Source organism: Jaculus jaculus, chromosome 9 (genome assembly GCF_020740685.1).
Source record: "Jaculus jaculus isolate mJacJac1 chromosome 9, mJacJac1.mat.Y.cur, whole genome shotgun sequence".
Lineage (NCBI taxonomy): Eukaryota > Metazoa > Chordata > Mammalia > Rodentia > Dipodidae > Jaculus > Jaculus jaculus.
In genome coordinates this window covers 63,146,419-63,163,068 of record NC_059110.1, presented here as the reverse complement: position 1 = coordinate 63,163,068, position 16,650 = coordinate 63,146,419, and the positions used below count along the sequence as shown (strand labels likewise).

The 16,650-nt window shown below is 37.7% G+C and overlaps 1 protein-coding gene across 2 annotated transcripts in view; it reads right to left on the bottom strand.

The window, feature by feature from the left end:
• The window catches only part of Hsd17b12 (hydroxysteroid 17-beta dehydrogenase 12), a 247,081-nt gene that overhangs the window by 26,730 nt on the left and 203,701 nt on the right, over positions 1-16,650 (bottom strand). For both annotated transcript variants that reach the window (XM_045159260.1, XM_004663338.2), the window contains exon 7: positions 10,434-10,468. In XM_045159260.1, coding sequence (XP_045015195.1) covers positions 10,434-10,468 — 35 coding nt within the window. The remainder of the gene's footprint in view (positions 1-10,433; positions 10,469-16,650) is intronic.

Sequence of the window (16,650 nt, the reverse complement as noted above, 5' to 3'; positions counted from 1 at the left end):
CATGCCTTTAATCCCAGCACATGGGGGGAAGAGGTAGAAGGATCACCATCAGCTGGAAGCCATCCTGAATAAATCCTAATAGTGAATTCCAGGTTAGCCTGAGCTAGAACAAGACCCTACCTCCAAAAACCAAACCAAACAAACAACAAAGGAAAACACTAAGCTAAGAAAAGTTTGTATCAGGAGTTGTAACTCAGCTCTAAAACAACATGAATCTAGTCATTTCATTTTAGCTACATCTGTAAGAAATTCATTTGAGGAAAACAGAACAAAAAATATTTTTGTTATAATCAAGGATTATATCTATGATAAAAATGGAGTATCTGTTTAGTGTGTTAAAGGCATTCCAAATTAGATCACTGTGACAGTTGTACAGCTCTGTGAACACTCTGAAAACCATTGCATATTTCAAGTAGATATGTAACATAGAAAATACCTCAATAGAGATATAAAATGCAAGAAAAGTATTTATGATATATTAGTATATGTTGCCTTTAAGTTGGGTCAGATTCCAATCAAGTGGAAGCTCAGTGGGCCAAAGCATGTGCTGAATCTTATGCAACACATTTTGCTTCCTAGAAGTTACTGCAAATCCTGACCAGCTAATCCTACACCAGGAATCCTCATAGCTGTGAGTTATTAATTAGGAATTTGTACATTTTTAACAAATAGAATGCAAGTACAGAAAAGGCTAGTTTGAATAGATGGAGACCATGCTGTTCACTGACACTGCAGCCTGCAATGGCTGCTTTGATTAGCTTGAGTCCATGTTCCATTGTCTTTAAGCTCACTACTATAGTTCTATGTGCCCCTGAACAAAACTCACATTTGTCATTGCATTACTCACAAAAGAAACTTTAAAAAGTCTTTCAAGGTTAAAATTCAATGTTATTGAATATTTTAAAAAATATCTTGAATTCATCAAATGGACTGTTAAAACTTAATTCATGAAAGCCATGGATTCAAAAGAGGAAAAGGTAATAAAGTATTTAAATGTAATGAAAGCTTTTTTTTACCACTTCACAAAATAATACCAATAATCCAATGTCACAATTATGTTATCATCCTATTTTACTTGTTTATTCTTTTAGGCAGCAAGATTTCTAGTTTTCAAACATTCCATCCTGACTGAAAATTTCTATAGGTAGAGTTACTGGTAGGAGCAAAGTCAGAATTTCAAGATGCTTTATTTGCACTCTAAAATACATTAAAACATATCTAAGGCCATCAAAGTACTATATAAAATGAGAACACATTACATGTAAGTAAACTAGGATCCCACCTACAAATCTGACCCATCCTCGGGCACTACATTATTTGTCTAGCAACAACCTCTCCGTGCCTGCCCTAACTACATACAAATCTTTCTCTTTTCAAGGATAAAAGTATTCAATGTAGTTTTGTCAGAATCATAAATACCACACTGTTACAGTCTGCCTGAACCCCTGTAATCTATACAGTATCAGCTATTTATTAAGAAATGGGGATAAACCCTTGGGAATAGGAGGCACAAAGGCCTCATCTCTATAGTTGATGACTTTGTCTAGTTCTAATCCTTCATCTAAGCAGAATTAGTGATGTCATACCAATTTCCATGACACAGCCAGACTTTGTGACAATTCTGTTATATCAAGCAAAAGGACAAAACAGACTAAGATTAATTGCACACAGTAATACACATAAAACCAAACTAGTTAATCTCTAATTTTGGGACTTGGAGCAATTTTAAGACTCACAGTACATTAAAGGTATTTTGCTAGTTCTATAATGAAGACTCATGCTGCTCATACCAGGACCTTTCACGCTCTATTTTTACAAACATTCAAACATATCAAGCAACATTTCCAGTGATGCAGCATTCTTAATTTATCATGCTGCTCACTTGCTAACTATTACAGGATGGAACCTCATGGTATAAAGTATTGAGAATCTTCTAGGATTAAAATGTTGCAAAAATAAAGCAGGAAATATCAATGATAAGGTAGCACCTTGCCACATAAACATATCTGTGTTTTTTTTAAGTTCATACATGAACTGATCACCAAATATGCCCAGCCCTGTAAAACTCAGCATCTTGTATTTACAGCTTCCTTTAGTTATGCTCTCCAGGAGAATCCACACAGATATGAGTAATTCCCATAAGACTATCTCTAAAAGTCACTGGATTTTTTAAATAAAGTATCAAATTTTTGTTTTATAAGTGCCTCACTGGTCTATTAGAATCATGTATCATAGTCTTCACTTCTATAAAAATACTGTCATAGAGGAAGTCATAGGTTTTCTTTGAAACAAGTAACTTCCTTCTGCCTTGCTCAGGAAACTTCAGAGCTGCCCACCCTGCAGTGGAGGAGAGAGGTGGAGGCGCTGCTGCAAAGGACAAGAAAATAAGGTGATTCTCACAATGTGAACAGATAATTGGTTTGAGGGCAGACAAGCAAGAATGTAGAACAAAAGACTCCATCACCATTCTTCCCATTTGAACTTCACATCAGATAAGACAGAAGTATTCTCTTGCAGGGTCATTTTATACCATCTTAAGCTTAAACATAATATTGCAATTGACATAGACATATCTCTAATAGACTCTTGGGAACACAGAAAACCGTATCAAAATTGAATTCTATATTGGAAAAGAATCTTGGAACACAGAGTCAGGTATATAATTAGAATCAACAATCCAAATACTTACATAAATACTGCTTTGTTGAATAAAGTTTGCAAACGTTTAGCACATGAAAAAAAAAATTACCTGCCCTAAAACTATATAACATGCCATAATTCCACCTTAAGCAATACAATATGAAAGAGGCTATTTTTAGCTAGTTCATGGTTGTTATGGCAACCACCTTCTAGCTCCAGCTATACACAATGTTTAAGATTCCAGAGAAGTAGAAAGAGCAAGTGTTCTCTACAATATAATTATGCACTTTCTACTTGTATGGTAAAAATACCTTAGTTTCACAATAGACGTGTTTAGTGGTAAGTCAGGTGGTACTAAGCTATAGTTCTTTAAGCTATAGTTCTAGAGGTAGAATCAGTGATGGGAGGTGGGGGTAACAACAAAGGATCTCTTTGAAGGACACTGCTACTACTCAATGGGAATCCTATGGAAGCCAACCACAGAAACAGTCCTCTTGGTGAGGTATAAAAAGTAGACTATAACAAAGCCACTTATAATGTGTAAGAGCACTTTCACACAATCTGTTCACTTGGAATTTTTCTTTCCTCTGGGGCACATAGCTACCATTTCTGACATCCCTTGCAGTTAGTTGAGCCTGTGACAGACTGACTTTGGACAGTGGAACATGGACAGATATAATGTACATCACTTCTAGAACAGACCCATGAAATATCCGCTAAAATCATCCTAATTCTCTTTCTTCACCTGCTAGCTGAATGGAGGACAAACCAATGAAGCCCCCACATGGGAGAACACTCAGATCCCTAAAAACTAAGTAGAGATGTAAGGGAAAAATAAAATTTTACCATACTAAGCCACTGAGATTTGGGCTAATCTGTTCCTACACTTAGCCTACCTTGATTAATATACCTAGTAACTCCTAAAATCAAGTGAACATAGACTTTCCTTCTCCTTCCTGAAAAGACTGATTCATAAAATCTATATACATTTCTTGGTATTCTTTTTCATGCACCAGACACTGCCATAATTTACTTTTCCATAACTTTGATGGCTTTCCACCAGATCTTTTCTCAATATCAGATTAAAATAAACTTGATTTCTTAAAGGCAAAGATCTGACTCATCTTCTGAATACTCCAAGATAAATTCTACTTAGTGAATGCCTGTTAAATGAATGAAGTCTTTTCTATACACAACTTGTTGATACTCAGTATGTTAACTGTAACTGTGGTAATGACTGCCAGGTCTATAGCCATAGCAGTGCAGTTACTAGCTCTCTGCCATTATATAACTGTTGCAGTCAGTCTACATTGTTGGAACAAACCTCCAACCAGACACAGTTTATGAAAGGAAGGAACTAACTTCAGCTGTAAATCCAGGGGAAACTTCCAGCAGAAGCTGCATACTTCCATAGATCCAAACAAACAGAGAAACAACTGCAGAAAGCCAACACAAACCACCAGAAATAAAACCGCTCTCCACACACCTTTTGGGCTGGAACCAGGTTCACCAGTGACACCTCCTCCAGCCAGACAGCTGTAGACCCAAGTAACAAGTTTAATTTTAATAAAACACCTGAGTCTATCGGGGCATATACTTATAGTATCACATTCAAACTACCACAATCACTTAGTACTTATCATCCATCTCAATGGGTCTCCATATGGAAGCCACATCTGACACCTTGAGCACCTACCCTGAAGAGATAATTTCTGATTTACATCTTTTAGAACACATTAGATAAATAGAAAACCCACACTGAAATAACACAAGATGCAAAAATCGCTATGCAACAGTACAAAAGATGCACAAGAAAAAGCATATAGAACATTCTAAGAAAAAAAAAGAAAAACTAATAGGAAGGTATGAGTGGGAAATGCAAGATATTCAGACACTATATGCAGATATCAAACTTAAGAATTCAGGGTGTAGAAGAAGATGAATTTCAATCTAAAGGTATAGTAAATGTTTTCAATAAAATCAAAAAATTCAAAAAAATAAAAAGAAGAAGGTTTTCATTAAGTAGGGAAATACCAATACATATACAGGAGGCATTTAGAACATTAAGCAGGTAAGATCAGAAAAGAACTTCTCAGCACATTATACAACTACTAAACACACAAATGAAAGAAAATATATTGAAAGCAGTAAGAAAGAACCACCTAGTCATTGATAAAGGGCAAGTCCATCAGGAAAACAGTATATTACTCAACACAAACTTAAAAAGCCAGATCTTAGAATGATGTATTCCACGTTCTGAAAAACAGTAACTGCCAACCCAGACTACTATCTATCTAGCTAAAACTATCTGTCATAATTGAAGGAGAAATAAGAACTTCCCATGATAAAAATAGGCTAAAGGAATACATGACCATTAAGCCAGTTCTACAGAAAATACTAGAAGTGATCTGTCAGTATGAAGAGAAGGAAAAAACACATACATGAGAAACAGGAAAGAACAAACCATGTTTAAATAATAGCCCAAGAGACTAGCAGACAATCAGCAAGCACTACAAAAATCAAGATGAATGGTAAGAATAAATACACGCCATTCAATAACTCTTTTTAAAAAATATTTTGTTTATTTTTATTTATTTAATTGAAAGTGACAGGAAGAGAGAGAAAGACGCAGAGAGAGAGAGAGTGAGAAGGAGAATGGGCGTGCCAAGGCCTCCAGCCACTGCACATGAACTCCAGATGCATGTGACCCCTTGTGCATCTGGCTAATGTGGGTCCTGGAGAATCGAGCCTCAAACTGGGGTCCTTGGGCTTCACAGGCAAGTGCTTAACCGCTAAACCACCTCTCCAGCCCACCATTCAATAACTCGTAACATCAACTGTCCCAATGCTCCAACTAAAAGACAAAGATACACAGACTGGATTAAAAGACTGGATCCTTCTGTTTGTTGCCTCCAAAAAACACACCTCTCCATAAAAGACAGATACCTCCTTAATGTGAAAGGACAAATAATGCTATTTCAAGCAAATGGATATAGAAAACAAGCCAGTACTGCTATTCTTATATTTGTCAAGATAGGTTTCAAACCAACATTAGCTAGAAAAGATTTAAAAAAAAAAAAAGGTAACTATATACTGATTAAGGAAGCAATTTGAACGAGGACATTACAATTTTAAACATATATATACCAAATACAGGGGTGCCCAATTTCATTACATAAGCACTAGTCACAGATAACCCCAAGTACAACTGCAGTGGGTGCCTTCAATAGCCCAGTCTCCTCATGTGACAGGTCATCCTTGCAAAAACTGGGAAGCATCTGGATCAAAGAACATCATAAAAGAAATGGGCCTAACAGATATACCCAGCCAAATGTTGCAGAATACATATTCATTTGGTAATACATGGAACATTCTCTGAAATAGACCACATATTAGGACCCAAAACAAATCTTAATACAGGAAATAAAATAATTCCTTGCACTCTCTCTGATCACAACAGGATTAAACTACAAATCAACAGCAGGAAAGACAATAGGACATATACAAACTCATGGGTCATTGAAGAAATAAACAAGGCAATCAAAAAAATCCCTAGAATCCAATGACATTGAAAATACAACATGTCAAAGAATACAGGATATAATGATGGCAGTCCTAAAAGTGATATTTTTAGCTTTGAGTGTCTACATTAAAAAAAAAAATTGAGAGGTCACAAACCAAAAAATAAGTAAGTGGAAAGAAATAATAAAGATTAGAGTAAAAATAAATGAAATAGAAACAAAAAAAAAATACAAAGAATCAATGATGACTTGAAAGAATAAGCAGGATGGATAAATGCTCAGCAAAACTTACCAAAAAAGAGAAGGCACTAAATCAAAAACAGATTACAACATATTAATGAAATTCAGAAAAATCGTAAGGACATACACTAAGAGCATATACTCCAATGAATTGAAAAATCTAAAAGTGAGCGGGGCATGGTGGTACATGCCTTTAATCCCAGCACTCAGGAGGCAGAGGTAGGAGAATCACTGCAAGTTTGAGGCCACCATGAGACTACATAGTGAATTCCAGGTCATCCTGGGCTAGAGTGAGGCCCTACCTTGAAAAACCAAAACAAACAAGCAAACAAACTAACTAAAAGTAATGGATGAATTTCTACATTCATATGATCTACCAAAATTAAAGCAAGATTAAACCATTTAAGCAGATTTATAACAAGCAATGAGATCAAAGCAGATATATAAAATCTTCTAACTAAAAAAGGTACAGGTTCAGATGATTCACAAATAAATCCATCTTCAAGGAACCAACACCAGAGCTTTTCAAACTATTCTATATAGTAGAAAGGGAAGGAACTCCTTTTACAAAGCAGTACTACATTGATACCAAAACGGAAGGAAGGAAGGAAGGAAGGAAGGAAGGAAGGAAGGAAGGAAGGAAGGAAGGAAGGAAGGAAGGAAGGAAGGAAGGAAGGAAGGAAGGAAGGAGGGAAGGAAGGCAAAGAGAGAGAAAGAGAAGGGAAAGGGAGAGGAGGAGAGGGGGCAGCTGGGCATGATGGCACAGGCATTTAATCCCAGCACTGGTGAGGCACAGTAGAAGGATCACAGTGAGTTTGAGGCCACCCTGAGACTACATAGTGAATTCTAGTTCAGCCTGGGCTAGAGTGAGACCCTACCTCAACACTACCTTGACAAATGAAAGGGAGGGAGGGAGGGAGGGAGGGAGGGAGGGAGGGAGGGAGGGAGGGAGGGAGGGAGGGAGGGAGGGAGGGGGAATTATAGACCAATCTCCCTTATAAACATAAAATTTTAAATTATCAATAAAATACTGGCAAATTGAACACAGGAACATACCAAAAAGATCATTCATTCTGATCAAGTGGGTTTTGTTCCAGAGATGAAGGGATGTTTCAATATATACAAATCATTAAGTGTAATACACCTTAAAGATGGATTCAAGGACCAAAAAAAAAAATCATAGGATCCTCTCAATAGATGCAAAAAAAAGGACACTTCACAACATACAACATCCCTTCATGCTAAAAGTCCTAAATTAAAGAAACTGGGAACAGAAAGAACCTATGTCAATATGATAAACGCTATTTATGACAAAACTATAGTCAACATTATACTAAATGGGGAATAACTCAAATCATTTCAACTAAAAGCAGGAATAACACAAGGGTGTCCACTTTCTCCACTTTTATTTAGTATAGAACTGGAAGTCTTAGCTGTAGCAATAAGACAAGATACACAAATAGAAGGGATGAAAACTGGAATGGAAGAAGTGAAATTATCATTATTTGCAGATCATATTATTTCATACATAAGGGACCCTAAAGAAGACTCTACCAGAAAACTATGGAGCTGAAAAATACTTTCAGAAAAGTAGCAGGATACAAAATGAATACACAGAAATCAGCAGCCTTTCTATATACTAACAATAAATGTGTGGAGAATGAAATCATGAAAACATTCCCATTCACAATTGCCTCAAAATAAATGAACAAATAAATAGAGTTCCTTGGAATAAACCTAATCTAGGGAGTGAAGGATCTCGACAATGAAAACTTTAAAACATTCAAGAGAGAAATTGAAGAAAACACTAGGAAATGGAAAGACATCCCATATTCATGGATTGAAAGAACCAATATTGTGAAAATGTTAATCTTACCAAAAACAATCTATATAGTTTTAATGCAATCCTCATCAGAATTCCAATGGCATTCTTCATTGAAACAGGAAAAAAAAATTCCTAAAATTGATTTGGAAGTACAAAAACCCTTGAGTAGCCAAACAATTCTGAGCAACAAAAATAAGGAAGGCAGTGTCACCATACCCGATATTGACATATATTACAGAGTCATAGTAACAAATATGGTACCGGTATAAAACAGACACATAGATTGATGCACCCAGATATAAACCCAGGTAGCTACAGTTGTCTTATTCTTGACAAAAATGCCAAAAACATTCATGGGAAAAAGATAGCCTCTTTAACAAATGGTGCTGGTAAAATTGGATATCTATATGTAGAATAAAAATAGATACTTATCTTTCTCCATGCACAATAATCAAAGGTAAAGTCAAAGACTTTAATATCAGACCTAAAATTCTGAAACTGCTGGAGTAAAGGGGAAACACTTCACCATATAAACATAGGCAAGGACTTTCTGAATAGAACCCCAGAGTCAGGAAGTAAGGTAACTATTCAACCATTAGGACCACATGAAATTAAAAAGCTTTTGTGCAGCAAAGCACACTGAATAGACCAAAAAGGCAGCCTACAGAAAGGGAGAAAATTTTGCTAGCTATACATCTAAAAGAGGATTAACATATAGGATTTCAAAGAACTCAAAAACTTGATATTATAAAAACCTAAATATTTATAAATCAAACAGCCTGATTAAAAAAATGGGGTGCATGAGCTAGAAAGATGGCTTAGTGGTTAAGATGCTTGTGTGCAAAGCCTAAGAACCCAGGTTTGATTTCCCCAGTACCCACTGTCAGCCAGATGCACAAGGTGGCACATGGCTCTGGAGTTCGTTTGCAGTGGCTAGAAGCCCTGGCACACCTATTCTCTTTCTCTCTCTCCCTTCTTTCCTCCCTCTCTCCTTTCCTTCTTTCTCTCCAAGAAATAAACAAATTATATGCATATATATAATGATTTTGGTTTTTCAAGGTAGGGTTTCACTCTAGCTCAGGCTGGACCTGAAATTCACTATGGAGCCTCAGAGTGTCCTCGAACTCACAGTGATCCTCTACTTCTGCCTCCCAAGTGCTGGGATTAAAGGCATGCGCCACCACGTCTGGCTCAATAAATAAAATATTTTTAATTAGGCTATGTTCATAGAGGATAGAGACTTCTGAAAAGAAGAAATACAAATGACCAATAAACATGTAAAAACATGTTCTACATGCTTAGCCATTAGGGAAATGCAAATTAAAATTACTTTGAGGTTCCATCTTACTCTTCTCAGAATGGCTATTGTCAAGAAATCAATGACAATAAATGATGGGGTGGGTATGGGGAAAGAGGAATCCACCCCCATCATTGGTGGGGATGTAAACTGATATAGTCATTATGAAAATCAGTGTCAAAGTTTCTGGCCACTAAAATGACTCAAAACTCAAGTGGTGAGAAGTGACAGTGAAGTAGAATGTTTAACACTAAAGGAGACATCTCTGTCATACCATTCAAGGTTCAAGGACCATTGTGGAAGAGGTGGTGAAAGAATGCAAGAGACAAAGGAAGGGAAGGAGTGGTTACAATTCTGTCTTGCAAACACAAAGTGGCCTTGATATGCATGACCTCACAGTGGCTGAGACCTGCATAACAGGAGGGGGGGGGGGGAATGGCACAAAACAGAAAAGAGACTAGTTAGAAAGAAGGGATTCAATGGAGGGGGCAACCTGTGACGGGAAAAAGGAAGGTTGTGGAAAAGGATTATAATCATGAAATATTATTTATATTTATGGAAGTTGTCAATAAAAATTTTTTGAAAAAACAAAGGCATTCCCAGGAATATCCCAATAAGTCTATCCTCCTCCTCAGAATGGCAAGTAATAGAGTTACTGATGGTGATGCAGGCTGACTTTATAATCCTGATCTAAAGGAATCACTGCAACCACAGAGAGGGAAATGAAAAAGAGTGGAGTGGAAAAAGGCCTCCTCTATCAATGACTCATGCTCCACTCTATGACTCGACTGGTGCTCAGACAGAGCTAGGTTTATTAGTCACTTTAATTAAATTCACAAGGAAAGGATTCTCCCTATAAATAATAATGAGCTCTGCACCCACAGTATTTGTGTGAGACCTCATGACTTACCTTTCTAGCATGCCAGGCAGCACCAATCGTGTCATCTGCAAAACAGAAAACAAAAGATATATGATGGTTTGAGGACACAGACAACAACAAAATAAAGGACACCCATTCCCACAAAGGGGAAGGGAAACACAAAACTACTCAGTACTCGTGCAAATAGAAGCTTTTTCTACATGCTATATAATTTGGCTATGTACATAAAAAGGACATAGGTAAAACTACTGGAAATAACACTGAGAATACTTGGCTAAACTGGTTCTGCTTGAAAGGTAAGGCTGGAACAGATATGGTAAAATGGGCCATTCCCAAAGTACATTCTCGGAAAAGGATATATATCATCACTTATAACAATATCCTATCTACCAATATTACTTAAGCTTTACAATCACAAGAGGTCAAATAACTGTATTTGATCAAAGAGAATACTACAAAGTGAATATGAAATATAAAGTGTACCTCTTCCCCCCCCCCCTTTTTTTTTCTTGGTTGGAGCAGCTAGAATAAAACTCATCCTTACAGTTAATGTGGTCTCTAGTAAATAACAATGAAAAGGGGGCATCTGCAGTTTTCAGGACTTCATAATTATTGGCCAAAATGCATACTGATGAGAGAGGTTATTTCTGAACTCTGGAAATACTATCAGCCAAGGAAAGTTACAGGTATGGTGGCTTAGTTGAGATGGCATCACAGTACACACTGAGGTTGGAATACAAATCGTAACCCAGGCTGCATCAGTTTTCTAAGAAATAAAAGCTATTATATAATAATGATGTTATAATCCTTGGCAAAAACTTTTATGCTTTTTTATCTTGAATAACATTCGGTACTAATTAAAATGTGTTCACACTATATGACAAGTGAACTTTTTCATCCAGACTCCACAGTAACCTCAACTGTGTGTATGTATGTACAACCCAGAGGTCAACTCTAAGGCTATCACATACCCTTACCAGTTAAAAACATGGGCTCATGCTGACATTGTGTCATAAAAAACAGACCTATATTTCACCAATTTGAAACTAAATGTGTCTGTTTAAAGCACATTTTAACAGTATATGGACTTGATCAAATCTTTGGCCCAAGTGAAAAAAGAGAAACCTTAAAAATATATTTAGTATTCTCATATCACCCTGCTTCTTATATGCAAGGCCATGTTTTTCAGAGAAACTTATCTTCATGGGATGATGAGGCAGCAATTGTCAATTGTCCTCTGGCACTTATTCTTTCCTTAAGAGACTGCAAGTAAAGTTTCAGTGCATATAATCTCTTTACCACTCTGCTACCTCACATTAAACCATTTTCTACACTGTCTTTTACAGCTGCATATGGTCTATGACTATGTTCTACCTAGTAAGACAAGAATACATGTAACCATGAAGGCCTTAAAGGGGAAAAAATACATATTTTCCATCATTTTTTCCTCTTCTTCTTAGGTAGACTGTGCATGTGCAGGGGGAGCTACATTAGCCACCCTGACCCTAAAGTGAATGTCATGTGTCTGGGCAATGGAATAAAAACAAATGGGATCCCTGTTGATAGAGGAGCTATTATGCAAAACCATGATCAGCAATCTAGCTTTTAATATGAGAAATAGATTTACTTCTATTTTAAACCATAGCCTATCTTTGTTACAGGAGTTAAACCTAAACCAAAATTATCTTTGTTTTGCAGTGCTGGCGGAGGGCGGGGGGTGGGAGGGGATAGAACTCACATCCTTGACCATGCTAGGCACTAAGCCACTGACCTGTCCACCTAGCCCCTTAACCAATATTCTAATATAAATGGCCATTTATGTTAATAAAAACTGACCTATGTTAACAACTGGGGAAAAAAAGCAGTCCCCAATGTAAGTGTCAATATTTTACAGCTTTTAAAACATAGCTTTCGTCAGGCGTGGTGGCACATGCCTTTAATCCCAGCACTTGGGAGGCAGAGGTAGGTGGATAGGTGGATTGCCATGAGTTCAAGGCCACCCTGAGACTACATAGTGAGTTCCAGGTCAGCCTGGGCTAAAGTAAGACTCTATCTTGGAAAACCAAAAAATAAAAATAAAAACCACATAGCTCTTTTTCTTTTCTTTTTATGCTTTGCTTGACTCAATTCAAAATATGCCTATTCAACTTTAAACCAATTCAAGAAAGGCTGACTTCAGACTTTATCTTTTCAAGAGCCACATCTCTCCTACTCAGATTACAGAATAACTCTTTAAATTTGCTAACATGTCTCCTATGATTTCGTCTTTCTAGAGTCATGCAGTAACTGCTAAATAAATTAAACACTGAATGTTTAAGGTCACTATGGTATGTAGTCAGGCCACACTTCTTTTCTTTAAATATTTTATTTATTGATTGATTTATTGATTGGAGTGGAGAGTGAGAAAAAGGGAGGGAGAGAGGCAGACAGTGTCAAGGCTTCCAGCCATAGCAAAGGAACTCCAAACACACCACCATCTTGTGCATTTGGTTTATGTGGGTTCTGGTGACTAGGCCATCTCTCCAACCCCCAGGCCATACTTCTAATTCTAGTTCTTCTTCTTACCATGATGTGATTATGAACTAGGTCCTTCTCATCTTTTGCATGGTCCTAATGTATTAAATGAAGAGGGTATCTGTACTATAAGTGATTATATTCTCAATCGCAAGTGAGGTAATACATATAAGAAGAACCCAGCAGAAAGCACACCAAAGAGAGACATCTGAAGAGAAATTGATAAACCTTATATGCAGCCTGAGCTAAGATGAAGAAAAAGTAGTTATCCTTTTGGGATATAGCACTCAAAGTACTCAGTCCTGCCTTTAAGTACCATATGCCCCAGATAGTTCAGACCTAAATACACATTTTGAGGTCATCTAATTCAACTCACCACAGAGAAGTTTCTGGATAGTTCTACCAATATTTTATAATATCTCACTTAGAATCTTCTTGGGGCAGTAAAATTATTCAAAGATTAGATAATTGAACAACTTTAAGTTTCCAAAATAATCACAGAACACTTAAAACAGATGAATTTTAGGGTATGACAAGTATTCCTCCATAAAGTTTTAGAAGACACTTCTATAATTATCTAGATAAAAATTATGAAATGAAATCAGAAAATATGCTTGATGTTACTTTACCAATACAGGGGATAAAAATGGCACTCAAGAGCTGAAGAGATGGCTTATCAGTCAAGGCACTTGCCTGCAAAGCCTATTGACCTACCTGTGTTTGATTCCCCAGAATACACGTAAGCCAAATGCACATGACAGTACATGCATTTGGAGTTTGTTTTCAGTGGCTAGAGGCCCTGGAAAGCCCATTCTCTCCCTACCCACCTCTCAAATAAATGAATATTAAATAAATAATAAATAAAGGGCTGGGGTGATAGCTTAGCAGTTAAAGGTGATTGATTGCAAAACTGCTCACCTGGGCTCAATTCCCAGTGCGCATGTAAAGCCAGACACACAAAATGGGGCATGCATCTCAAGTTCATTACAGTGGCAACAGGTCCTGGCATGCTATACTGTCTGTCTCACAAATAAATAAAAGTATTTAAATATATAAAATGTCCTATGTATATAAACTTACAGGGGAGCATCAGGATGTAATAAAGAATAATCTGGGCTAGAGAGGTGGCTTAGCGGTTAAGCGCTTGCCTGTGAAGCCAAAGGACCCCGGTTCAAGGCTCGGTTCCCCAGGTCCCACGTTAGCCAGATGTACAAGGGGGCGCACACGTCTGGAGTTCGTTTGCAGGGGCTGGAAGCCCTGGCACGCCCATTCTCTCTCTCTCCCTCTATCTGTCTTTCTCTCTGTGTCTGTCGCTCTCAAAATAAATAAATAAATAAATTTTTTAAAAAAAGAATAATCTGTTTAACTGAGGGCATGTCACTACTATCAGGGCAGTTGAAGAGAATTCAGTGACTACTGGAGTGACAGACATGTAAAAACGTCATCAGAAGATACTGCTGTGAGCAAACAGAGGGCACTTATGCTGAGAAGATTCAATTATATCTGGTATGAGGCAGACTGTCACACATTATGTTTTAGTTAAGTTATAAAATAATAGGCAGTGAAGAAATTTTAGAAAGAAGAAAAAAAAGCAAACAACTCTGAAATGATGCAATGTATAGTGCTGAATTGGTAGAACTTTTGTTTAATGGAAGAATTAATGGAAGAATTAAACATATAAAGAAGTATATCCGGGCTGGAGAGATGGCTTAGTGATTAAGTGCTTACCTATGAAGCCTAAGGACCCTGGTTCGAGGCTCCATTCCCCAGGACCGACGTTAGCCAGATGCACAAGGGGGGCGCACGCGTCTGGAGTTTGTTTGCAGTGGCTTGGAAGCCCTGGCATGCCCATTCTCTCTCTCTCTATCTACCTCTTTCTCTCTCTCTGTCACTTTTAAATAAATAAATAAAAATAAACCAAAAAAAATTTTTTTAAAAAGAAGTACATCCTATCATACATGTCATGTAAATTATATTTGCATAAGAGATCAAAAACAGATTTACAGAGGCTAGAGAGTGCTTAAGACTCTTGCCTGCAAAGCCTAAGGACCTACATAAGCCAGATGTACAAGATGGCACATGTGTCTGGAGTTTGTTTGAAGTGGCTAGAGGCCCTGGCACACCCATATATTTATATTCTCTCTCTCACTATCCTTGCAAATGAATATGACAGATAAACTAAGTACTACTACACTGATCAATTTTAGGCCTCTCCAACAGTATCTGAAAACTCTTTTGATCTAGTACCTTTCATCAAGGGACCTTACTGCTTAGTCAATTTATTATAAAGAGGTCACCAAAGCATTTTGAGAAAAGAAACTATTCAATTCCCTCAAAGCCTGAAATTACAAGAAACAGAATAAGGAAGATGAGGAAAACGATTGTTAATAGTGTCTTCCCCAGTCTGTATGCATGTGTGAGCATAAACATGCACATGTACATGTATGTCCATTTATATTAAAGACAGGAATCTTTTTAACTACAAAGAAGCTAAGTGAAGTTATAGAGGGGAAGCTAGTGCCTATTTAGCTTTCTGATGAAAAGAGAAAAGCAAATAAATGAGATTTACAAGCAGAAATTAATCTGGAGAATTATCAGGCAAATTCAAAGAGAATTTAACTTTCGTTGAAATAGAGAAATGCATCACCAGAAGCTATTTTTTCCCTTTACACCATACCATATAGTAAATGTCTCTGAATGTTATTTTAAAAAATCCAGAGACAGGGCTGGAGAGATGGCTTAGCGGTTAAGCACTTGCCTGTGAAGCCTAAGGACCCCGGTTCGAGGCTGAATTCCCCAGGTCCCACTTTAGCCAGATATACAAGGGGGCGCAGGCATCTGGAGTTCGTTTGCAGTGGCTGGAAGCCCTGGCGCACCCATTGTCTCTCTCTCCCTCTATCTGTCTTTCTCTCTGTGTCTGTCCCTCTCAAATAAAAAAATAAAAAATGAACAAAAAAAAAAATCCAGAGACAAAAGGAAACTACTCAGGATACAATCATACAAAATTATGTCACTAGCATATTAAGAAGCATCAAGAAGATGGCATCCGCCTAACCATGACTCACTCCCCGGGGAAGGAGGGGCAAGACATTAGAGTTTATTGGGTATTTTAGGGGTTTGCGGATTCCAGTAGACCTCCAGTGGGGGGGCACGGAGGAGAAAAATCCACTGATTGCCACACTCTCAAGTAGCCCACCAGTCCTCCAATCACCAAAAGCAGCTGTCCTAGCCGCAAGTTCCTCTTGAACTAACTGCAGGCTAGAGGACCCAGGTCAGCAGTCTAACATAGGCCCGCATGCAAACACCATCCTACTCACTGCCTCACCCCCACCCCCTGTTCCCGGACCAAGACCATCAGACTGGCACCACCACCCCCCCCCCCCCCGCGCCCCACGCCCTAGGTGGTCTTTCCACTGTGGAGACTGAAAAGGTAAACAAAAACCTTCCTAAAAAGAAGAGTCCAGGACCAGATGGCTTCTCAGCTGAATTCTATCTGTCAGACCTTCACAGAACTGAAAACAATTTTTCTCAAGCTGTGCCACATAATCGGAGAACAGGAAAAGCTCCCCAACTCCTACTATTAAGTTAGTATCACCCTACTACCAAAAGCAGGCAGAGATGCCACAAGAAAAGAAAACTACAGGCTATTTCCCTGATGAACTTAGACGCAAAGATCCTTAACAAAATCTCACAAACTGAATTCAACAGCACATCAAAAACATTATCCACCTGA